Source organism: Myiozetetes cayanensis, unplaced genomic scaffold, assembly GCF_022539395.1.
Source record: "Myiozetetes cayanensis isolate MyiCay16 unplaced genomic scaffold, myiCay2020 scf17, whole genome shotgun sequence".
NCBI classification, from domain to species: domain Eukaryota; kingdom Metazoa; phylum Chordata; class Aves; order Passeriformes; family Tyrannidae; genus Myiozetetes; species Myiozetetes cayanensis.
This window is the reverse complement of record NW_026087378.1, coordinates 4,958,834-4,981,975: the sequence shown is the minus strand read 5'-3', so window position 1 is coordinate 4,981,975 and position 23,142 is coordinate 4,958,834. Positions and strand designations below refer to the sequence as shown.

General features: G+C 51.7%; 1 protein-coding gene and 1 long non-coding RNA gene across 6 annotated transcripts in view; one reads left to right on the top strand and one right to left on the bottom strand.

Annotated features, from left to right (window-relative positions):
• LOC126638418 (uncharacterized) overlaps positions 1–23,142 on the top strand; it is a 72,934-nt gene that overhangs the window by 48,016 nt on the left and 1,776 nt on the right. For all 4 annotated transcript variants that reach the window (XR_007628591.1, XR_007628590.1, XR_007628589.1 and 1 more), the window contains 2 exons: positions 1,488–1,681; positions 4,006–4,099. This is a non-coding gene — a long non-coding RNA (uncharacterized LOC126638418). The remainder of the gene's footprint in view (positions 1–1,487; positions 1,682–4,005; positions 4,100–23,142) is intronic.
• On the bottom strand, positions 116–23,064 carry FGF1 (fibroblast growth factor 1). 2 transcript variants are annotated; one of them, XM_050312278.1, is made up of 4 exons: positions 22,972–23,064; positions 6,215–6,407; positions 2,217–2,320; positions 116–1,514 (listed from the first exon to the last, which is right to left on the bottom strand). In XM_050312278.1, exons 2-4 carry the CDS (start codon positions 6,381–6,383, stop codon positions 1,320–1,322), a joined length of 468 nt encoding a protein of 155 aa, XP_050168235.1. In that variant the 5' UTR covers positions 6,384–6,407; positions 22,972–23,064; the 3' UTR covers positions 116–1,319. The 2 variants fall into 2 exon arrangements, with proteins under 2 accessions (XP_050168235.1, XP_050168234.1); XM_050312277.1 differs by lacking the exon at positions 22,972–23,064 and adding an exon at positions 20,296–20,375.

Sequence of the window (23,142 nt, the reverse complement as noted above, 5' to 3'; positions counted from 1 at the left end):
AGCACTGGGATTACCTGTGATGCTATCAGTGCTGGGGAGAAGGTTTCAGAGCCAGCAAGTGCAGGAGTGCAGTAATTAGAGAGACTGTAAAGTGCAGTAATTAGCAACTAATTGCTGTAGCAGAAATATGCAAGGCAGAGTGCCCTTTATTCCTCTCTTGTGTAGAGATGGCTGCTTGGGGTTTGCTGGGAACAGAGAGCACTTGTCTCTTGTCCCTGTCCATGATGGCAGGATAACACAAGGGGGAATGCCTTTAAGCTGAAGAAAAGTAGATTTAGATTAGATATTAGGGAAAATTCCTCCCTGTGAGGGTGGTGAGGCCCTGGCACAGGTTTTCCAGAGAAGCTCTGGATGCTCTGGGTGTAGTGTGGCAGCTTGGTGCTCCTGTGATGCTCTCAGTGGCAGGAGTGGCTCTTGAGCTGCATCATGCCAGGTGAGGAGAAACAGCTTCTCACAAGGTTTGGGAGTCATCAAGGGGCTCCAGTGGCATTTTTAGAGCCCCATGTAGCCAGACACCAGAGCAGTGGGGGAATCCCCCTGGGAATGTGTGCGATGTGCAGCCACTGTCACGCAGCCCCTTCCTGACACCCTCACACCAGTCACTGACTGCCACTGCCACTGAGACAGCATCAAGGGGCTTTGGTGCCTGGAATTACCTATGAACAGACTGTAGAAGAGACATACTTACTTAATAAATAAATAATAATAACATGTGGCAGGTACTAGCATAAAATACAGCACTACAGGTGTTGTGAGGGAGGCCAAGGTCTGGGTCTGGAGCTTTGCCTGCTTGTTCAGCTTAACACACCAAGGATATTGGCCAGCATTCACCAGGCTGGCCCTGGATAACAGGACTGATGGTGCAGTCTGGGATTGCTTGAGGTCACGTTAGAAGCTACATACTTAGATAGATAAATACGTTAATACACAGTATCCAGGAGGGGTTTGCCTTAGGATGCCTGGGGACACAAAGCATGCACTTCTCTGGTAACTGGGGTGACCTTGGGGTGCCCTTTGGGCAGGTTTCTGGGTGCCTGCCTGGGGCAGGTCCATGTGTGTCCCCAGGATCTGCAGCGTGGTCATGGCACACAACAGAGGACAGCGGAGGGCAGGGGGAGCCAGGGGGGCCGGTGGCCCTTGGGAGGGTGTCAGGGCTCTTCCCCTCATCTCTGCGAAGCTTTGTGCAGAGCTGAGGAGCTCTGCTTTGGCTAGTTTTGGTAAAGCCTTGACCTAAAGCTCGGAGCTCTAACGAGCTCTAAGGAGGCGGCAGCGGTTGGGTTTTGGTATTTGGGGTCATCTCTGAGCTGCTGGGACGGGGCTTAGTCGGCTGAGACAGGCAGCGGGAGGAAGAGAATCGCCTTCTGGCCGTAGTGAGTCCGCGGCCCCAGCTTGCTGTTCCCGTTCTTCTTCAGACCCACAAACCAGTTCTTATCAGCGTGCTTTTTGGAGATGTACGTGTTGTAATGGTTTTCTTCGATCCTTTCCAGGAACAGGCACTCCTCACCCAGTAACTGCTGAAAGAGAGCCCGGGGGAATGACAGTGAGCAGGGGCGATGCCGTGGGGATGGGGATGTGTGTTCCTAATGCGGTAATCCCAGCTCGGGTACTCCCTGATAGGATGCTGTCCAGACCCACCTCTGAGATCTCCATGCCCCAGTAAAGCTCATCATAAAGCATGGAGGTAAGTAGCCTTGATTTTGTCCCCTGGGCCACTCCTGCAGCAACATATCTATGGCCTGGACATTTTATTTGGCAGTGATCGAGTCTGGCCCCGTGCTCCATAAGCTGAGCCTGGCCCTGGCTCCTGCTCTGGCACTAAGCTGTGGGGTGGCAGCTGCAGGCTCAGAGCACAGAACCATGGAATGGTTTGGGTTGGAAGGGGCCTTAAAGATCATCTCATACCATCCCCCTTCCCCTAGCCCAGCTGTCAGCTGCTGAAGGGCTGCAGAGCAGCTGCTGCTCCAGGTATGAAACACAATATTTATCAAACATCAGATAGGAAATCCAATATTTGTCAGAGGCAGGGCGGTAATGGCGATATTTGGTTATTTATTTATTTCCCCCCAAAATAAAGCCAGATGCAGAGCGACTGTCCAGCTGCCAGAATCACAAACAGAGCCTAATTATTGCCTGTGGTTTGCATTACTCAGAGCTATGAGATTTCTGCAAACCTCAAGCCCTCTCTGTGTCTGGTCCCACAGGATCCTCCCACTTACCGAGCCATAGAGCATCCCGTTGGTGTCCATGGCCAGGTACTGCCCCGACTGGGTGCTCTTTATGTACACCACTCCCACGCTTTCTGCGCTCAGCTGGAGCTGGACTGGAAGTAAAAATGAAACAATAACAACAACAGTAAAAGGAAAATAGGAAAAGGGGGGAAAAGAGCTGCTAGGAAGGTTAGAAGGGTGTTTTGTTCCAAAGCCTGGCTTATAAAGTGTTTATAGGAAACAGTACAGTGTGTAATAAAAGTGTCTCCTTGTACCCTCTCCTTCAAAGAAACCCCACAGCCATCCTTTAGGAACCAAAGACCAATTTTCCCCTTATTTTACATCAAAGGAAGGGCAGCCTTTTGGTTACGATGTTGGAATGGGACACAGGAGATTGGGGTTTTAATTCTGGCTCTAATTTACAAATTTCTCATGTGGTTTGACAAGACACTTAAGGAGTGACATATGAAGAAGTATTTTGAGAGCTAAACCAGTGATGGGCAGAGTGCAGATGCCTGCAGTGCAAACTCCTGATCCAGCATATCCCATCCAGCCCTGTGCTCTGGCTGGATTTATTCGGGGCATTGTAGGTGGAGAGTGGAGAAATGGCAAAGTCTGATCTTCATCCTTAAAAAGTACCTCCTGTAGGTAGTCACACCTTAGATTGTCCCAATGTGTGATGCTAACATGGATTTGATGCTGAAGCAGGACCTGGGTCTGCCAGGGCACAGCCTGAGTGGGAGCAATGGAAGCTACCTCAGTCCCTGCAGCCACTGGACACCGGATTCCATCCCCATCCCCGATGCTGGACCACAGCTAGAAACTCCAGGGCAAAAAAAGTTCTTTTTTGGTCTTGTGCTGAGGGAAGTGAGCAGGGGAGCTGCAGCATCCTGCTCTACTCAGCATCCTGTACCTCACCCAGCAGCTTTAAACTTTCCATTCGTCTGGTTCCTTTTTTCCTTACTTTGCTGATTACAGGAGTCTTGGAAAGTGATTAAAACTTGGCTCAAGTACTTGTTGAATATACTTATCAGGAAAAGGCTGTTTAGTTGGAGAGAAGCCTTGGGAGGACAGTTCTCCAGTGCTGTGTGATCAGGGAGGAGCCCATGGGGCTCTCATGGGTGGGCAGGAACGCTGCAGCCAGAGCCATTAGTGGCCCCACCGGTGGGTGCGGAGGCTGTGGCTCTGTGGCTGTAGTTAGTGTGACTGGCAAATTCCAGCTCTTCCAAATGATCATTCCCATCTCCTAGACAGTTTTTTTTCATGAGATTTATAACAGCAATATTTAGATTGGTTTGAATGAAATATGAACGGATGCCTCAGCTCCAGCTCCTTCCTTCCTGTTTATATTTAATTTATTTATCCTTATTTAGATGAGGTAAAAGGCAATGTTACCTCTCGGCCTGGCAGAACACTCTTCCCAGTGAAATCTTTGCTGTAATTGTTCACATTCTTCCTTATTTTCTTTTTTTCATTTCTTGCCAGTAAATGATGGCTAATTAGGAAATGGTGTGGGTGCAGATTTGCAGGAATACACAGTCCCAGTGCATGCCTGGTTTAGGCAGTGGGAAAGCTCCAGGCCACGTACATTCACTCGGGTGCTGCAGCCCCAGGAGCAATCCGGGGGAAAGAGGGGATTGGGATGAAAATGATGATCCTTTCCTAAAAGCTGTTCCTGAGAGAGGGGAGTGAGGATCCCTCCAGCTGCCAATGGGGACATTGAGGTCTTCAGCCATAGAGAGAAGGGAGAACGGTGGGTCCGGAGGAAGGAGCTTGTGCTTCTTATGTCCTTTTACAGGTCTGATTTCCTTCCATGAAGTAATGGGATGAAACAGGAAAAATAAGGCTGTTTGTGGTAACAAGCTTCGTCCCAAGGTGTCTGCAATGTCCTGGTAAGTTTTCTTCCCATTTCACAGTGCAAGCTTGGGATGCCCACACATAACAACAAAGAATGCAGGGAGGGAATCCTGACATTGGCCTGGATGACAAGGGCTTGGAGGGACTCCTGCACTCCTTAGAGATCCTCCCTGATTCCAGGGCTAGCACCTGGCAAGGCCAAGGTAAAGATAAGAATTTTTTATATTTGTCAAGAGCGAAATGAGCTCAAGCAGTTTGCAGAGCCTCAGTGCAGACTATAATGCCTCTGTGCACATTGGCTTCCCAATGAGCTGTGGGTGTTCCCATGCCTTGTCCCTCCCTGGGGCTGGCAGGTGCCTGTCCCAGCTGGGTGGGAGTATCCCATGGTGCTGGTCACAGTCCAGGCTGCTCCCCTTGCACTCCAGGGAATGGTGCTGAGCAGCTCCAGCATTTCCCAGGCACAGGGGCAGGACCATGGGCAGCCGCCGGTGCTCAGAGCAGGGCACCTCATGGCAGGGCTGCTCTGCTGGCATGCAGCCCTTCCAGGAGTTTCCTCTGTAAATATTAGTACATTCCTATATCCAAGTTTATGAGATCATTTACAGGAGGTTCCTTTCTGGCAGAGGTTTTCAAACACATGGCCCCAGGCCAGCAGCCGGGGAGGTGTGGAGTGTGCTGGGGCGCAGGACCTGCCTGCACTCGCTGCCCGTGTGTGCTATGCAGCCGTGGAGACCAGCTCATTCCCAGGTGATGGATTTGTTTTTCCAGAGGGAAAAAGTCTGGGCTGTGTGGCAGCATCCATGCCATCAGATGGCAAGTTGAGGCTGAGGTGCAGGAGCTGGAATGCTCAAGGCCCTGGTAGCTTCCCCTGTCCCTGGAGATGCCATCTTGACCCTCACCTCTCCTTCAGACTCCAGCAAAACCTCTGGAAAATGCTGCAGAGACACTGGGTGAGCTCATATGACCTCTCCTTGTGCGTCTTGTGAGCATGGTCCTGTCTCCTGCAGATCCTTCGGGTCATTGTCCTGGCTGACTCTCCCAGGGGTTTGAGCAGGGTTATGTGCTGGGTTCATACCCAGCTGGAGTCTGGAACCCCACTCTGTGTTCATCCAGCCTCAGGAAGCTGATCCTCATCCATGCCCCAGCACTGCCTCGTGCTGGGCAAGTGGTGGGAGACAGTGTTTGTAATTAAAACTCAACTATAAACTGCCTGTCATTAAAATAATAGCGAGAGGAAAGGTTAAGTTCGGGGAGAAGCCACATGTGCTGCTTGTGGTTTAAAGTAAATAAAAGTACTTTTTGTAGCACTTTGTAGGGCTGACTTGGCTCCTCCCAGCCCTTCCTTCTAATCAGATAGGAGCTTGGCAGGTCCCAGTCACATTCCAGTAAATGTTCAGGGTATGGTACCCAGAGGTTTCTGCTGAGAGCCAAAGGGAAGAGCCTGGTCCTGCTGACCACGGAGCACCCCTGAGCTTTGCTGTGTGGCTGGTCCAGCTCTCTTGGGCATCGGGTTAAAAAAAACCCACTGAAGAGTTTTTGGCAGTGCAAGAGCTAAAAAAGCATAAAACTTCCCAGTGACTCCTTGGTATGACAAATGATGGCATCTGTGGGGGCAGTTTCTCCCAGCAGCAGGTCCCCATAGTCCCGTGGGCTGGAACCACCAGCATCATTGATTGCAAGGATGGGGACAGGTGACATGAGACCCTGACCATGGGTGACCTGTTAAAATGCTGTGGCAAACAGATGCAAATGCAGAAACAGCACAGAATTCCAAGTGATGCCTTCCTATGTGGGATGCCAGGGCTGCTCTAAGCCCTTTGTGCCAGCTGCCAGCTTCCCGTGTGACCCAGTCCTTCTGCATCAGTGTTGCCTGCCCTGTATCTGCCTGCCTTTCACAAGGTGGTGACCAGTGTCATATTTAATACTTCATATATCTCTTTATGTACTTTATATCTGTACTTTTATAGCACACATACTGTGCCTTCCCTGCTCTGCCTGTGGGCTATAAATGTGTGACTCCTGGAAGGTGTGTCACCACCAGGACTAAAGAAACCTTGGTCCAGAGCCTGCCTTCCCCAGCTCCCCCCATCCCAGCTGATGGAATCATAGGAGCAAGGAGGGCACCAAGAAGACCCCATGGGTTTGCTTACTGTGCTCGTCGCTTCGGTCCCTGGTCCCATCCACTGTGCCATCTGGGAGGATCCGTAGGAAGTGGCCCCCGTTGCTGCAGTACAGGAGTTTGGGTTTCTTGTAGTTCCCCGGGGGCAGGTTGAACTTCTCTGTCAGGGCAGTGAAGGTGGTGATTTCTCCCTCGGCCATCCCGCAGCCTCTCCCACGGCCGGGCTGCAAGAGATGTGGCAGCAGGGGTGGCACCAAGTGCTGGGCACAGGCTGCTGCTCCTGGGCTTTAAAGGGAAGCGGGGAGGGGGGAGCCCGGGGGTCCCTGCTGGTCCCCGGGCTGGCTGCAGGGCAGGTGATTCACAGCGGTGATGGCTCTGGCAGTGACAAAAAGTGACACAAAGGTGATGCTCCTCCAGCGTGGGAGGTGGCGGGGGGCTGTCTCCTCACTGGGAGGGGCTCTGTCCTTTTAATTTTATCATAGTGAATTCTGTTTTTGTTCTGCTTTCTATTGACGTATGTGCTAAAATTATACACTCAAAAACCAATTTGAAAAACACCCAGTGTCTGATTGGAACCCACAAGAGGCGGGAAGGGAGCCCAGGTAATAACTTTCTCCGCTATTATGACTCTCAAACACAATTATGACCAGGAATTGCAACACCCACTGCATGCCAGGTAGTAAATATTGCTCGTATCTTGGCACTTAACAGCTCACCTGGCCCAGGAACACACAGAAAAAAGGTCAGAACACACATTAGTCGTGGTGGGAGATGAGCAGGGGGCAGGAGCTTTCACTGCCTGGGGGTGAGTCCGAGGATTACCCAGACAGTGATTAAGAGCATATGAAAAACAAGAACTGTGAGTCTAGATTATGCCATGACTATATCAGCAGCATTCCAGTGTTTAAAGGGACTATAGGAGAGCTGGAGAAGAACTTAGAGAAGGCCTGGAGTGACAGGACAAGGGGGAATGGCTTCCCACTGACAGAGGCAGGGTTAGATTGGATATTGAGAAGAAATTCTTCCCTGTGAGGGTGGTGAGGCCCTGGCACAGGTTGCCCAGAGAAGCTGTGGCTGCCCCATCCCTGGAAGTGTTCAAGGCTTGGACCAGGCTTAGAGCAACCTGGTCTAGTGGAAGATCATATTGAAACCTCATTTTGTAGGAGACTGTATGGTCATGATCCATGTTTAAGCTGACACTGCAAAAACCTGAAGGCATCAGACTGATAAGAAGAAGATGCTGTGGATGTCTGAGGGTGACAACTGCCCTCACAGCTGTGTCATCAGGAGATGACATGGGAGATGACTAGAGTCCCACACACATTCCAGGTACATTCATGTTTCTAGCCTACAAACTACACTTAAAATCTCCTGTGAATTCATTCTCTCTTTCATATGTGGAGTTCCATAGTGCTTAGAGAGAAGTGGATTTATGAACAGAAAAAGACATGGCACAGAATAAATCTAGATACAGGAAATTACTTTAAATGTCATGTATTCCCATAGCTGGATTATGGAAAATATTTTATAGTCACTGTTTATATGTGTTTATAGATTGTAAAAATGTCTCTTTAGCACTGAGTTGTGCTACTGGTACATTGGGATGCAGCCAGTACCACGCTGTGTGGGTTTGCTGTGGTGCTTGGAGTGCCCTGGGAGATATTAAGGATGGCAACTCTCTGCAATACACACTCACACACACACACACATATATATACATAGAATCTCTAAACATTTGGCTCTAAACTCTTCAGTAATTAAATCTACAAATGCAGCTGCAAAAAGGGAAACTACTCGTTGAAATGGATCCCAGAAGCCTGCAGAGGATAAAAACATCTGCAAGTTGGATTGCTAAAAGCTGAAACCTTGGACATACATGTATGGCTGTTGCTGAAAGCACTCCCAGCCATTGCACCAGCTTTGCTTCATACAGACTTCATTCCTTGCTCTCAGATACCCCATTCAACACAGACCAGGATTTTGGGAAGTGCTCTCTGGAGTGATAACATGGGCCAAACCCCTGCTTCTCTGAGACTGGTGAATCAACCCACAACAGCTCCTAAGGTCTGTGGCTCCTGATGGTTTCAAAAGCAGGTGATGGACCAGCCAAATACAAACTCAAAATCCTTTTTGAACACCATTGTCAGGTGAATTAGGTATTTCTCTGAGTGTTTGGTCCCTAAATTTACTTTCCTGTCAAGAGATTGTACTTTCCATGCAGTAGTTTGTTTTTCCTTGCCAATTCCTTCTCTGAAGGAAAGCCTGTAAGTCACCCAGTGCAGCCCAGGGGGCTCTGGTGCATTACTGAGCGTTAATCAAGATCAGCGGCGTTGTGTAATTTCCTGGAACCAAAGCTTTTCTTGAACCTTTATCTGAGTGCAAAAGGCACTCAGGAGTCTCCTGGGCTGATGATGGATGTTACTGAGAAAGAAATATCCCAGCTCCAAGAGCTCCAATCAGGATCTCAGCAAACCCTGAAGCCAGCAGCAGCGAGGAACAGGCTGGATGCTCCCCATGGTCACCTCTAGGTCTGAGGGCATCTCTGGGTGGCTTGACCAGAACAGCTTCTTCATAATTACTTATTTCCTTTAAGGGTTTTTTGCCATTTTTAGAATGACTCCAGTGCTCACCAGCTGCCTTAACTGCCTCAGAAAAGCTGAATGAACACTTTTCCGCTCCTGTTGTCTCTGTGCTAAACACTATCGCTCTCCTCATACTTTATGACCATGGAGTTCTTCCTCTACACACACCACCACTCATGGCCCTACAATTATACTTTTGGCAGGAACATGTTAGGTTTTTATGGGAATTAAAAAGCACGAGTGAGAGAGAGAACCTGAACCAAAGACAACATAAAGGGCCTTATTTCTTTGGGTAGAAGCCCAACAGTGCTATTAAATAGCTCAAAGCAGAACAGAGAGCTCTCTCCAAGAAGCAAAGCTGAGAGTCACCACACTCCAGCAGTTATTTGGTGCCCCATGGAGAAAGGAAAATGTTCCAGGAGAAGATTGCTGTAGGAGATTGTTGCTGCTGAGCACTGACCCCGCCGGTCGCACTAGGACAGTGAGTTGGAGCTGAGTTGGAGACTGTTTGTCCAAGACCAGCTGTGTTTGTGGCTCCTCTTTCCTGCACCTCTGTGTAACAGCTTTCCTGTGCTGTGCTAAGAGAAAACCCCCACAGAGAATGAATCACTGGGAGCTGGACCCAGGGCACCTGCTCCAGGGCAGCCCCAGCTCTCTCTGTCTGTGGCACAGGGGACAGAGGGTCCCACCAGCAGCCTGGTGGCACCCAGCTCTTTCTCCTGGAAGGAGATGTCAGCACCCCAAAGGATCAGAAATAGCCTTCTGAAGGACAAAAAGGACTTAAAAAGAGAGTTAAACCCGAATGTTCATTTGATCCAGGTCCTGCTGAGCTGTGGTGGCTGAAGCACTGCCGCGTGCCTGCTCCTTGCAGCACTGAGGGGAGATGAGCCCGGCATGGGACCGGAATAGCTGTGAAATTCTGAGAAGTTTGGCTTTGGTTCCAAACTTTATCACTGGCCAAACCAGTGGCTTTGATGTGAAATCCCAGACTCTGCAAGCATCCGAGTCTGAGCATCGAGGGCTGGTTGCACTGCCAATAATGGGCGTGTGAGTTCCGAAATAACAGTGCAGGCTGGGAGCCATGGAAAAGGAGTGGGGTCCTTTTCCCTTCCTGTTTTAAAGTCGATGCAGACTTCACTAGATAGCACTGCTGTCCCCTTTGCTTGCATTGCAAAGGTGGTGTTGATGGCAACTTGGAGGATTGCTAATGGTCCAAAAGTTTTTTGCATGTCTGGATTGCCAGGAACTTTTGTGGCTTCTCTGTGGTTCCTGTGGCACAAATTAAGTAGCCAGCAAAGATTCAAATTGGGAGGTGGCCAATTAAGGTGAGCCTAGCTTTTTTTCCTTAGATATAAAATACCTGGCTACTAAGTGGAGGAAAGCAGAAGTAGCTCACCTATTGGGTTAAAACCAGATTGGAGTATAACCAAATACTTCAAATTGTCCTTGGACACAATCCTTTATATGGGGTTGGAAAGAAATATTCTGGATAGTCTCTGTGTGGCTACAGTGATGAAAAGTGCAGTTAATCACAATTGTCATTTAGATGATCAGCTAAAGATCATGCAGAGAATTAGAAGGAGAATTCCAGAGAGATGTGAACCTGCTAAACCCGGGAGTCTCCTAAGAGTCAATCAACGAGATCAGCGTCTCCCGAACCCAGCTCTTGTGAGTTCAGTGGAAACACTCCAGTTGGTTTACTTTGGAAAGTGTTATTTTCTCCAATAAAGTAGAAATCCTGTTTCTACCTGGGTGTGTGACTCAGCTGGGATCAGACAGCATCACTGCCTGATAAGCTCCTTTCCCATTCTCACTTCTGACTGCAGCCACCCGGACAGAACAGTCACTTCCCAGGCAGTTCAGACACTCCATATGGGAATCAAAAGCAATTACTACAGGTAGAATATTCTTTATGAATTCAGACTCTGGCTTTCCTCCACCCACTGTCTGTCCTGAGGGTTCCCTAAGCAGCCTGTGGGCTGCCCATTACGGCTTTGGGGTGATCTGAGAACACCTGGGAATGTGGAGTAAACATCTCTTGGATAAACAATGATTTTATTAATCATAAGTTTTAGAAATCCATTACATGGGATAGATTTTCTCATCCAGGAAAGGATTAGAGACCAGGCAGAGGTTTCCTCATGCTCTGGTTGCTGCAGGAGTGGCAGCACAGTAGGTCTGGGGTTATCAGATGCCTCCCATCCCGAGGGCTCATGGTGCAAGGCACGACTTGAATTCCTTGGCTATGCATCCTCTTAGAAGGACTTAAATGATTAGGTAAAGCATACAATAAATATGTAATAGGTCATTCTGTATCAGCAGAATGCATTGGCTCGTTTCTAGTCTTGTTTATGGCCAGGTGATTCTATCTCTAGCAATGTGATTAACTGCTTAATGAAATATTTATCAGCCAGGTTTTACCCTTTGGAAGTGGAATATGTTGCATGAAGTGTGACCAAAACTGTAGAAATCAATTTAACTAATGCCTGCTGTCATCATCTCCTGCTCTCCAGCAGGAAACACAGTCATTCCACTCTGGTCATGCTGGATTTGTGGCAGGTAAAACAGACAGGGGTGAAACTTTTAGTATTTTCCTGAGTGTGTGTCACTAATGGCTGATGACAAACACCAGGAGCATCATGGTAAAGCCAGATTGGGTAAAGGTGGCATCCTGCCTGGGAGGGAGGGACAGGGGTCAACCCATCCCAGGTGAAGGGAGAAAATCCTGTGCCTGTAGGGATGCCCAGGGGAAAGTCCTGTACCCTGCCTTGGAGCTTGGCATGACTTCTGCAGGGCTGTGAGCCTGGGACAGCCCAGATGCTGCCTCACGCTGGGACAGCCAGTACAACATCCCATCAAACTGGTGGTGTCTGTGGGGAGACAGGAAAACCAAAAGATGACCCACTTTCTAATTACCTTCCCGCCTCTCCCACCTCCCCACCCACGGCCCTTTGCAATCCGGTGATTAACTTAATTGCAGTTCCAGCTCCAGGAGTCAATCCAGCCCAGGAGCAGGAGCTGTGCCAGGAAGGTCTTGCCCCTGTGTCCTATCTGGATTCAGACCAAGAGCATGGACACGTAGACGAGCAGTGCTGGCTGCAGACACAAATCCCACCACCTCATGTTGGGGATTTAAGCCCAGACTCCCAGTGCAAGCCAGATGTGTGGGACCTGCTGGATGGAAAGAACACACTGGATGGAGAATTGCCAAAGCTCAGTCCCTCCAACCAAGGATGGACTGTAGGATGTGTTGCTCCCAGAGGACCAGGGGACATCTCTGGACTTGGCAGAAAAGGCAATGCCATTGCTTAGTTATGAGGAGGATCCAGGGATGGCTGTGGCTCCCCTGCAGATGCAGGTATTGGTCCTCCCTCAGACCAGGGTCTGAGCAAAGACTGCCGTGACTGTGACCACTGTGCAGGAAACTGGCAGGAGGTGACAGCTACACCCAGTGCTTCCCAACTCATCCTAGGGGATTTGCTGAGGCTCTGCTACACTGCAACAGGTGTTCTAATTACAAAAGGCAATTAGTGGAGAAACACCCAGGGTTCCTCCTTCCTCCAGGAGAGGGCAGGTGCTGCCTGTCCTTTAAAAGTGCCCTTTCCCTCTTGCAGGCTTGTGCTGAGTTCATTATAAACCATTATTTGTGCTCCTATGCTTCGCTGCCTGCCAGCACCTCATTCTGGCATATGGAACTGGCTGGGAGCAGCCAGTGACACGTGCCATGAGTTACACCATTGCTGTGGTCTCATCTCTGTCACCCAAGGAGGGTGGCTTTGTGCTGCCAGAGCTGCCAAGGACCCAGGGATGATGAACCAGGTGCAGGTACCTTGTTTTGGGTGTTTGCTATCTTGGTTAAGGGCAGGGCTGTGGGTGCCTTTCCTCCCTGGGTCTGCCTGAGCTTGGCTTCCCAGGGAAAAGTGTCTGGAGGGAGAGGAAACCACAGGAGATGATATAACAGCTGATGAGTTGTTGGGTGAAATGTTTTGTGATGAGTTAGGAAGCTCCTGGGGGCAGGGAGCACTCAATGTGCCCCTTGGCTCCTGCTCAGCAGCCCTTAGGCTGGGGAGCTCCACGCAGTGGGGTCCCTGCAGTGGGGTCCCCACCCACACCCTGCCCAGAACCTGCTACCCGGTTCCTGGCAGGCAGGAGGGATGTTAAGCTGGGTGACACTTCACAGAGCTTTTAAATGTCACCATCCCCCTGCCACCCACCCCCAGTGTCCGTGCAGGACACTGGGCACAGTGTCAGACCACAAAGCTCTGGCTGTCCTGTCTGGGCTGGCCCTGCAGGTGTGGCTGCCCCTCTCGCCCACGGATGGACGGACAGAAGGATGGGTAGATGACGCCAAGTGACAGACTCTAGCCCCAAAACTTCCCTCTAGCAATGCTCTTAATCCAAGGGGTGATCTGGTTCTCCTGTTGCACCATGCCCTGTCTGAGCCCTCCTGTCCCATCCCAAGCCAAGCCTCCTGCCGATGCCCCGTTCAGGTACGTGCCTGGTCACCGGGTCTCTGGGTCACCGTCCGTCAGCCGCGAGCCCTCGCCAACCCCTCGGCGCTCAGACGGGTCCGACACCTCCGTGTGCTGTTGCTTATACTCATGAGGCTGGAATTAGGAGCAAAAAGCAGGAATGCTCGTGCGGTGTCAGGCAGCACTTCCTGCAGCTGGCCATCTGAAGGTGGCCAAGCCCAGCTGAGGGTTGGCTCCAGCTTCAAAACCGGGATTTGAGTTTGGGTTCAGCCTTTATACTGTGTCCTTCCCCAAAGAAGCAGAGGATGCTGGAATCGAGGGTTTCATCTCCAGGCCAAGTGAAACCCCACATCCATCCTTGTGGTTAACCATCAGTAGACATATCATCGCTCAGAAATCCAACTTCCTTCAGCAGAGTCTCAGTCTGGGTTGTTCCAAGGAAAATCACTTGGTTCCTGCGTTCAGCATAAGCTCAGCAGTGATTTACTATGAAAATGTGCAGGGAATTAATGATGTTCATCCTGCAATGTTTGTGTAAGGGCTGTACATCTGCTCTTGTTGACTTCTAAGTAAAACTGGTTGGAAGAATCCTGTTCTAAATTCTGTTGCTCAATATCTTATTTTAAATTCAGTGTCTAGTACCCATGGATGCTACCTCCTGGGTTTTTTTTCCTCCAAGCTGTGTGAGTAAGGAGCTTGGGCTGTGTTTTCCAGTGCACACTGTTGCTCAATAACTTAACAGTGCAATAAAAGCTTGAGATAATAATTGCTATTACCAGGAAAATTCTCCAATAAATAATAATTTTCTTATCTGCATGACTTTGGGACTGGAGAAAATGCCTTTCAGTGGAAAGCTGCAGTGCATAAGAGCATGCAGGGGGTATTTCAGATGAAAGATCAGAGCAAGGCAAGCTCAGAGCTGAATTTTGTTCAGTGCAAATGAGTGGGTTAGCAAAAAACCTGGAATAATTAGTGTGGATAAGTAGCCACTGTAGTAAACTAGGGAGAGCAGCTGGGCATCTCCACCTCTTGTGGTCTGTAGAGCTAGACAGGTCACTGCTTTGACTTGTGGTCTTTAGGCAAAATTTGGAGAACTCTCAGTTCCAGTAGTGGGTGGTTCTGGAGGCCGAGGACGCTGAGCTCTCCATTTGTCACCCTCATCTCCCGCCTAGAAAGGAGTGTGAGTCACACCCTAGGACCTGCCAGACCTTGGTGGAAGGTACAGCCCTAATTCTGGTCCTCCTGTCCCAGACAGGGAAACACCGAGGCACCTGTGTCTGTATAGAGATGGGCACCTATTTGGCCCTTGCTGTGACATCTGTGACCACAGGCTGTGTGACAACAGGCAGGAGAAGGCAGTGCTTCCACACTGCTCCAAGGAAAATAGTGCCCTGCCTTGGATGCTACTACAGGTTTCCATTACAGAGTCCTCTGAGGGAAGGGGATATATTTTGAAGTCTCTTCTACCCTTTCTCATCTCTGTAAACAATAAACCACCACAAAGAGCATGGTGCAGGAGAGAAGGCTGCAATTTTAACTACCTGCTGAACCTCAGCCCCAGAGGTGACACCCACACGGGCTATTTCCAGCCCCTGAGTGGGCAGTCTAAAGACACCGGGATGTTTGTTGTGCCCAGTGTTTCCACAGCTGGTTTAGGGGAAAGCTGGGGGTCAGGCTGGCCCACAGGGATGCAGCCAAGGATCACAGAATCACGGAATGGTTTGGGTTGGAAGAGACTTCCAAGTTATCTCATTCCGCCCCTCTGACATGGGCAGGGATACCTTCCACTAGACCAGGTTGCTCCAAACACCGGCCTTGAACACTTCCAGGGATGGGGCAGCCACAACTTTTCTGCTGTGATGCAGATAGAGGCAGAAAGATGCCCTGGATTGTCCAAGTGGGGAAAAAACCCAAAACTAAACCAAAATCTTTGGGACAACTAGGCAGAGTTTTGGGATCAGCAGTTGCTGTGCCCCCTGCCCAGCTGGAGGTGCCATCACCAGGACCCCAATGAGTTTCTACCTTTTTCTCACTCATGAGCTGCATGTTCAGCCCCACACTGCGATGCAGGATCCCCAGGGAGTCACTGAGCATCCCCCAGCTGTGGTTTGTGAACACCTACACGTGTGCTCCTGGTAAGGATCACACCCACACCAGCTTAGGTGTGAGCTCCAAAATCCCTGTCTGAAGTCTGGCAGCCAGCAATCCATCCTCCCTTCCCATCAGTCGGAAGCTTTTGTGAACACCCTGCAGCAATGGGAATATTAAGGAAGGGGAAGGGAGGGTGTTTTACTTGATGTTAAAAACTTGTATTTTATGTCCAAGATTTGACCTGCAGTTGAGGCTCAAGTATAAAGGGAGGTAGAAATTCTATTGGAAAATGTACCCAGTTGAGTAGTTTTGTGTAGAAGACCCAAATGCCCTGTGGGGGTGTGCAGGTGTTGGAGAAATAACAAAATAATAATGGACCTCTCCGGGGAAAAACAAAACTGGATTAGGTAAAAGCAGGGCAGCCTTGGGATCTGCCAGTCACAGATACAGGGATGGTCCTGCACCAGGTCTAGGGGATTTGGAAACCTGTGGAGGGGTGTGTGGTGCTCCATCTTCTGCTTGGATGATGCAGGGATGCAGAAGGTTGTGCCCTCAGTGACTGTCTCAGGCAACATGTGGCAGGGAGATGGGCAGGGAGCAGCTGGGTCATCCAGCACTGAGCTCCCATGATCAGCATAATTTTCAGGGGTTTTATGGCATGCAGAGAGTCTGGAGTAAGCAAACAGCTGGGATCTGGAGTTCATCTTTGGATGCACAGAGCAGGTTTTGTCATGGTAAAGATCTCCCCCTCCCGTCCGCCACGGCAGCGAGGATGAGAGTGAAGGAGGGAATCAGCTTGCATTCCTGCTCTTGTTCTGTGACTGAGCACGGTTCAGACAGCTCACTGTGCAATTGGGGGCCACCCTGAGTGGGTGAGGGTGACTGTGCCCCCAATGTGGGCTTGCAGGCTGGGTGAGCTGCCTGCCTGACCCCCTGGGCTGGGAGTGTCCGGTGGGACCTTCATCCTTCAGGGCAGGCGCAGGACTGTGCCCCTCATATGGGTCACTGCCAGGCTGGCTCCACCTTGGAGGGATTAACAGATGTGTAGATGTGGCACTTGGGGACATGGGCTTGGCAGTGCTGGGGGAATGGCTGGACTCAATGATCTTAGAGGGCTTTTCCCACCTGAATGATTCTGTCATTCTGTGATTCTGCAGAAATAACGTCCCTGCACAGGTGAGAGCTGGCAAGGGTTGTCTGCAGGTGGGACGGGTGGATTTACCAACCCCAGAGATGTGGGAAGGAAAGATCTGAGATTTCAGCTCTTGAGGTACAGATCTAAATTAAGAGCCAGGACAGACTTTGTGAGTGCAAGTGGGTTGTGAGTCATGTGTGAACTGTGTGTCCAGACCGTTGTGGGCGAAGGGCAAAGCCTCACAGCAGACAACACTTCTGAAAGGAGTCTGCAGGGGACAAAAGGGTTTTGGATGTCACTCCATGAGTCAGTGGCACCCTGGGCACAGCAACCAGCCCAGCTTCTGCACCCTGTGAAACACTTCTGCAGTAAACCCTTTTCTTCCTCTTTTCTGATCTTTGTCCTCAGGCTTAGCTGGCAGGCCCAGGTACTGTGAGCTTGGGAATGCTGTCTATGGGATCTCTGCTTGGTCCATTCCTGGGCAGCCTTCTTAGTCCAGTGTGTACCCTGGGCAAGGGAATGGGTTTGGGGATTTGGGTCAGCACAAACAGCAGGGGAAAGGGGAGGGTCCTTTCCCAAGAGAATTCCCAAATATTAACCCTGGCACTGTGAGGATCTGCCACATTCAACAGGTGGAAATGAAGCATTTTATTACACTCTTTTTCTTAGCAAGCTTTTAGAGAGAAAAGCAAAGCTTGTGACAGCCAGAATTTTGTCATCTGCAGATGCCGGGTGCTCTGCATGCTACGGACCTGCCTCTGCCTCCTCCCTGGGCTGGAGGCTACGGCTGCCTAGACCCAGGCACGAGGCAGTCCCCACCCCTTGGTGGGCAGCGCCACCTTCCCTGTTAAAACCAACAGAATCTGGAGAATACAAAACCTGCAAGTCACCGACTGCTGCTGCGGCTGCTCTGCACCTCAGTGTTTGCTTTGGTTCTTTAAACCAACAGACACCAATGCTGGGAACGAGGGAAAAAATAGCAACTGCCATTGCTGAGAAACGCGAGGCAGGCACCTTTGTAAAACAAAGGGGGCGAGGGAGGATTCCTGCATCCACAGCAGAGGCTGTGACAAAGCCATAGTGTCTCTTTTTCTCTCGCTGAACTGGTTTTCAAAAAATTCTTCTGCAAAGAGATTTCTTTTGTGAGATTTCTATTTGAAAGGCAGGCCTCCAGGCCTCACAATAATCCCTGACAGCTCTGCACTGGCAGACAATGTACACAGGATTCCCAAAAATGCCCCAGCCATGAGTCAGTGCCTACTGTGCCCAGGAGGGAGATGTGCCGCTACTCACGGGCAGCCCACTAGGTCAAGGCAGGGTCTACCTCTCTGGAATATACATTTTCCTTTAGGGAATATTTACGAAAAGAGTTGGAAGATATAGTACAAGTGCTAATGTGTTTTGAGGCCAAAAAAAGGAGGGTCAAAAAAAGATTGGAGATGGAGTAAGCAAGGAAGACCGAAAGAGAAATGGAGGCTAAAGATGAGAAGAAGCCTGTAAAAGAAGTGGAGTCACAAAGAAAGTTGGGGAGTAAAAACAGTAAAGGAGTGCAAGAGAAAAAGAACATTGACCATAAGAGAAAATGAGGCCAGAAATAATAGAGGCTGCAAAAAGGTAGAGGGCCAAGAAAGGGTGGGAGGGGGAAAGAAATGCAGAGGCTGAAAAGGGCAGGAGGCCAAAACAAAGAGAGAGGCCAAAGGAAAAGTAAAGACAAAAAAAAAGAGGAGGGTGGAAAGGGGTGAGAGGTCGAAGAGGCACATGAGACATACGGGAAGGTCTGTGCAAAGAGGGGTCTAAAGTTTAATCGGTTCCTCGGGGCTGGACGGGGCTCAGTGGCGATAAGGCAGCACAATGTCCAATTGTTCTCCTTGCACACCGAGTCAGCCCAGCTTCCTCTGCCTTCTGGGCTCGGGATGTGCAGGAACACAGATTTTGGATTTGGGCTGGAGAGAGTTTGGGTCTGCCGAGGTCCCCAGCCAGACCTAGAACTCTGCAAGTCCTTTGGATAAACTTTCCTTCCCAGCTCCACCCCAGCTCAGGGGATAAACTTTTCCTCCTAAGCTCCCTAAATTACTCTGGCCTTCCTCCCACTCCTGAGACCTTGATCTTCCTCCCAGCTGAGGCAGCTCATCGTGCAGCTGGCTACAGCTCCTTGCCCTTATTCCTGATCAGCCGCACACTTGGCTCCAGAGCTGAAGCCCCACAGCACCCTGGACCCTCAGCACAGCAGGGATGGGGAGCTGTTGCTCTGTGCTGCTCTATCAGGGAGTTTCCCCTTTGCTAAATGGCCCAAAGGGGCCAAGGGGCTGCAGGTGGCAGAAGGTGGCAGTGGGGACATGTGACTCCAGGGGCATGTGGAGGCTCAGCCCTGACAACAGCTGCACCCCCAGCCAGGGTCATTCGAGCCTTGCAGCAATTTGTCTTTATATTTGACATCTTTGGTTCGGCTGAGAGAATTCACAGCTCAGAGCATGGTGGTGATGAGGAGTCAGGGCTGACAGGCCCATCGGGATAATATGGTGTTATTTCAGCTATAAATCCTAGAAGGTTTGGGTTGGAAGGAACCTTCAAGATCGCCCAGTTCCAACTCCCTGCCATGGGCAGGGACACCTTTCACTAGACCAGGTTGCTCCCTGCCCAACCTGACCTTGAATACTTCTAGGGATGGAGCATCCCTAATCATCCTTAATTGCCCAGAGAAGCTATGGCTTGCCCCAGTCTTACCATGGTTCTATGATTTTATTCTGTTTTTTTTCATCAAAAATGATCCATTTATACTGCTGTGTCACTGCACTGTATCATTGCTGTTTGTTTGGGGGTTTTTCAGTTTGTTTGGTTTTGGTTATTTTAATGGCCCAAATATTGTGATTTGCCATTTAAAATGTTTTTATTTTGTTGTATATTTCGGTCTGAATTCTGATCTGGGCTTCTGCTTCTGCCCAGAGCTTTAGGTGAATTTGCAGTAATTTGGAGAGTGTCATTTGGAATGATGTTCCTGGCTGCGGAACTGCTCCTGTCTCCCGGGGTCTGGGGGCACCTGCAGGATTTGGGGGGGTTTGTCGCAGTCGAGGAGAGCAGCACACTGACTCCCTAAAGCTGTCCCTGGAGAAGGGACCTGCTGCCTCCCCACTCCCCACCCCACCCCTGTGCTCCGGAACCTCCCTCTGCCCCCTCACTCCAAGAATCCCATGGGGCTGGCAGAACATCACATGGGCATCTGTGAGGGTAGCAGAGCATGGATCCGTGGGGATCCATGTGGCATGTACTAGCATCCTGTGGGCATCCCAGAGCCTCCTGCGGAGGTCCATGGGGCTGGCAGAGCATCCCATGGGGAACCTGAGCATCCTGTGAAGCTCCGTGGGGGTGGCAGAGCATCCCATAGGGATCAGTGAGGGTGTTAGAGAATACCATCGGGGTGGCAGAGCATCCCATTGGGATTCGTGAGTGTGTCAGAACACCCCCTCGGGCTGGCAGAGCATCATATGGGGATCTGTGGGGGTGGCAAAGCACCCCGTAGAGATCCGTGGGGCATGTATGAGCATCCTGTGAAGACCCTATAGCCTCCCGTGGGGATCCATAGGGCTCGCAGAGCATCCCATGGGGAACCCAGATCATGCCGTGCGGCTCGGTGCAGTATGTACCAGCATCCCCCGGGGATCCCAGAGCCGCCAGTGGGGATCCGTGGGGCTGGCAGAGCATGCATGGGGATCCATAGGGTATGTGTGAGTCTCCCGTGGCGCTCCGTGGGGCTGTCAGAGCCCCCCGTGGGCTCAGCCCCGCCCGCGTCTCGCCCCGGTGCGGGTCTGCCGCCCCACCCCCGCCCCGCACCTACCGGCGGCTGCGCGGCGCTCCCGGCTGCGGCTCCGCGAGTGCGCGCGGGGAGAACCGGGATGGAACACAGGGAACGGGGATGATGAGGATGAGGAGGAGCTGCCTCGGGGCGGGGGAGCGGCGGGAGGATGCGCGGGGCGGGGGGGAAAGAGGGGCGGCAGTGCGCGATCGCATCCACTCCCGCAGCGGAGCAGGGCACCTGCATGCACTGCCCCACCACGGGTCAGCCCAGTGGACAGGGGCTGGGCGGGGGCTGAGCCCCCGCGGCCAGCAGGATCGGAGAAAATCCCCCAAATGTCGGAGGAGCATCAGCATTCCTGTCCCTCGAGTTTCCCCCTCCCATCACTGCGCTCCTTGACATTCCTGCGTTGCGGGGCGTCTCAGTACCCTCTGAGAATGCTATGACCCCCCTCATCCCTATCAGCTCCGGGTGCCCCGGGCAGAGGCAACGGGGTTCCTGCCCTCCCTATGGGAGTCCCTGCCCTCCTCTTGGGCATCCGCAGAGAAGGGGCCGGGGCAGGGGCGGCCACAGGGCTACGCCGGCTGTGTTCCCACTGGCACTGTGAGAGCTTGGCCTTAAAAGCCGAAGTGTTCCCGAGAGCGCTGTCAGCAGGATAAAATGCAGCTCCGTGTCCCCAAGGACGGGAACTGGTGCCGGTGCTGGCTCTGCCGTAGGGCAGCTGTGCCGGAGCATCGGCTTTGCTGGGGTGCCAGGGCTGGGCTTGTGGGGTGCCAGCCATGGGCTAATGGGCTCACGGGATGTCAGGGTGGATTTGTGGGATGACAGCAGTGGGCTCTTGGGGTGCCAGTGGTGGGCTTGTGAGGTGCCAGCAGTGGGCTTGTGGCCTCATGAGATGCCAGGAGGATGGGCTTGTGGAGTGGCAGCAGTGGGCTCGTGGGCTTATGGGGTGCCAGTGGCGGTACATGTTGGGGTGCAGCTGTGTGGGGTGTGAGGCTGCGGGTCGCTGCGTGTTTGCTGCTGCTGCTGCGCTAATGAAGCCCGAGCGATGACTTCAGTGCTTGGCCGGGCTCCACGAGCGCTTTGATGTGGTGTTTAGGCTGTGTTATCTAAGGCTCGCCCAGAATAGGCTTTTAGTCCTGGCTCACGTGGAGCCAGTGTGTTTGGACAGGCATTCCGGGCTGGAAATGCCGTGAGCCCAGACGTTTGGATAAAACATTCCCGAGTTGACTGTGGTTACCAGTGGCTGGTGCAGATGGCTGTTAATGCACCCCACAGCACAGGTGGACTCTATGGCCTTTCCTGCTATAGCACTATTCCTTTTTTTTTTTTCAATTTGAACAATCCCACACATTCCTCCTGCTATTTCAGGAAATAATAATAATAAAAAAATAGCCAAACATTCCTGAATCTCATAGAATGGCAGTCCTGGCTTTGCCTCTGTCTGTCCTGGAGGAAAGGCACTGGTGTTTTGAGTATATGAGGAAGATTAGGAAATGCTGCTCCTTTTCCTCACTCAAGGGATCACCCCCCTTGTTTTGGAGCTGCAGGGAGACTGGCCCCTCCCTGCAACCCAGCCTTCCCCACTTGCCTGGCTCCCCTTGTACCCTGGTTGTGGTTGGCATTCAGCAGCCCTGGTGCGATGCAGGGCACGGAGTGCTGCAGATGGTGTCCTGCCAAATGGTGTCCTTTCTGCCTGTCCTGAAGGCAGACGGCCCCAGGACGGAGCCAACAGCCAGAGTGATGCATGGACGTGGAACAAACACAGGCTTGGGCAGTGGGATCTGCACCGGGCACGAGGGGAGAGGAGACTTGGCCAAAATCCAGACACCAACAGTACTGCAGTAGCCCCAGGCCCTGCAGTGAGAGCTGGAGGGATGGGGGACACTGTGGAGATGGGGACACTGAGGAGATGGGGGTACTGAGGGGATGAGTGGTACTGCGGGGCACTGCCATGGCAGCAGCTCTGCCTCCCTCTGCCCTCCTCAGTCTGGCCCTGCCTGGGCAGTCCCAGCTGCAGCAGGTGCCAGTGGTATTTCCCAGGCACTCAGAATGGATTTGGATGGCTGTTCCTCTCCTGCTCCTGCCTCTGGGGTAAAGAACCTCTTCACCTCACTGCCTCAAACACCCACCAGCCTCCTTGGCTCTGAGTCCCATAAATAATACACACTTCCTGGAGCTGTTTGGAAGCACAGTGAATAATTAACCATGGAGCCCCAAGGAAGCTGTAGGTGTTTCTCTCTGTCTGGCACCAGCTCACACAGGCAGTGCCTGTGCGGGCAGCTGAGCCCCAGCACCTGCTGCCCCAGCAGCTCCTTATCCCCGCAAACCATGGTCCTGCAGCAAAGACAACTTAGACAAAACGTCCTGCATATTTTAAATGAGACCCAGAAGATCTCCCATCCTTGGGCTTTGGTTCCATCCCTCTTAGAGTGGCATTCCTGGAAAGAGTCAGTGAGCACCGCTCAGCCCAGTACAAGCTGGGAACTGCACCGTGGTAGAAAGCCCCTCCTGCCAGAGCTGGAAGGAGGAAAAGGAAATGCCAGTTGTTCCCCAATGCCACACATGTGGCCGAGCTGGCGAGCTTGGCCAGGAGTTCAGGAACCAGGACCGTGCGGTGTAGACTCTTTGGGAAGGGGCTCCAAAGGCCCCGGGAGGCTGTGGCTCTGCAGGGTTCTCTGCCAGGGGGAAATGGGGAATGCTGGAAGAGGCACTTACCTGAGGGTCAGTCGGGGTGTGCAGGGCTGGGTGATGGGGTGACTGGGAAGCTGGGGTCACCCTGCCCCTAGCCCCGCTTCCCGGAGCCAGCAGCTCCTGCAGCGATCGCACCCACACCCCTCGCAGCACTCACGGGTGTCCCAGAGCAAGGCAGGGTCCCTCAGATGGGCA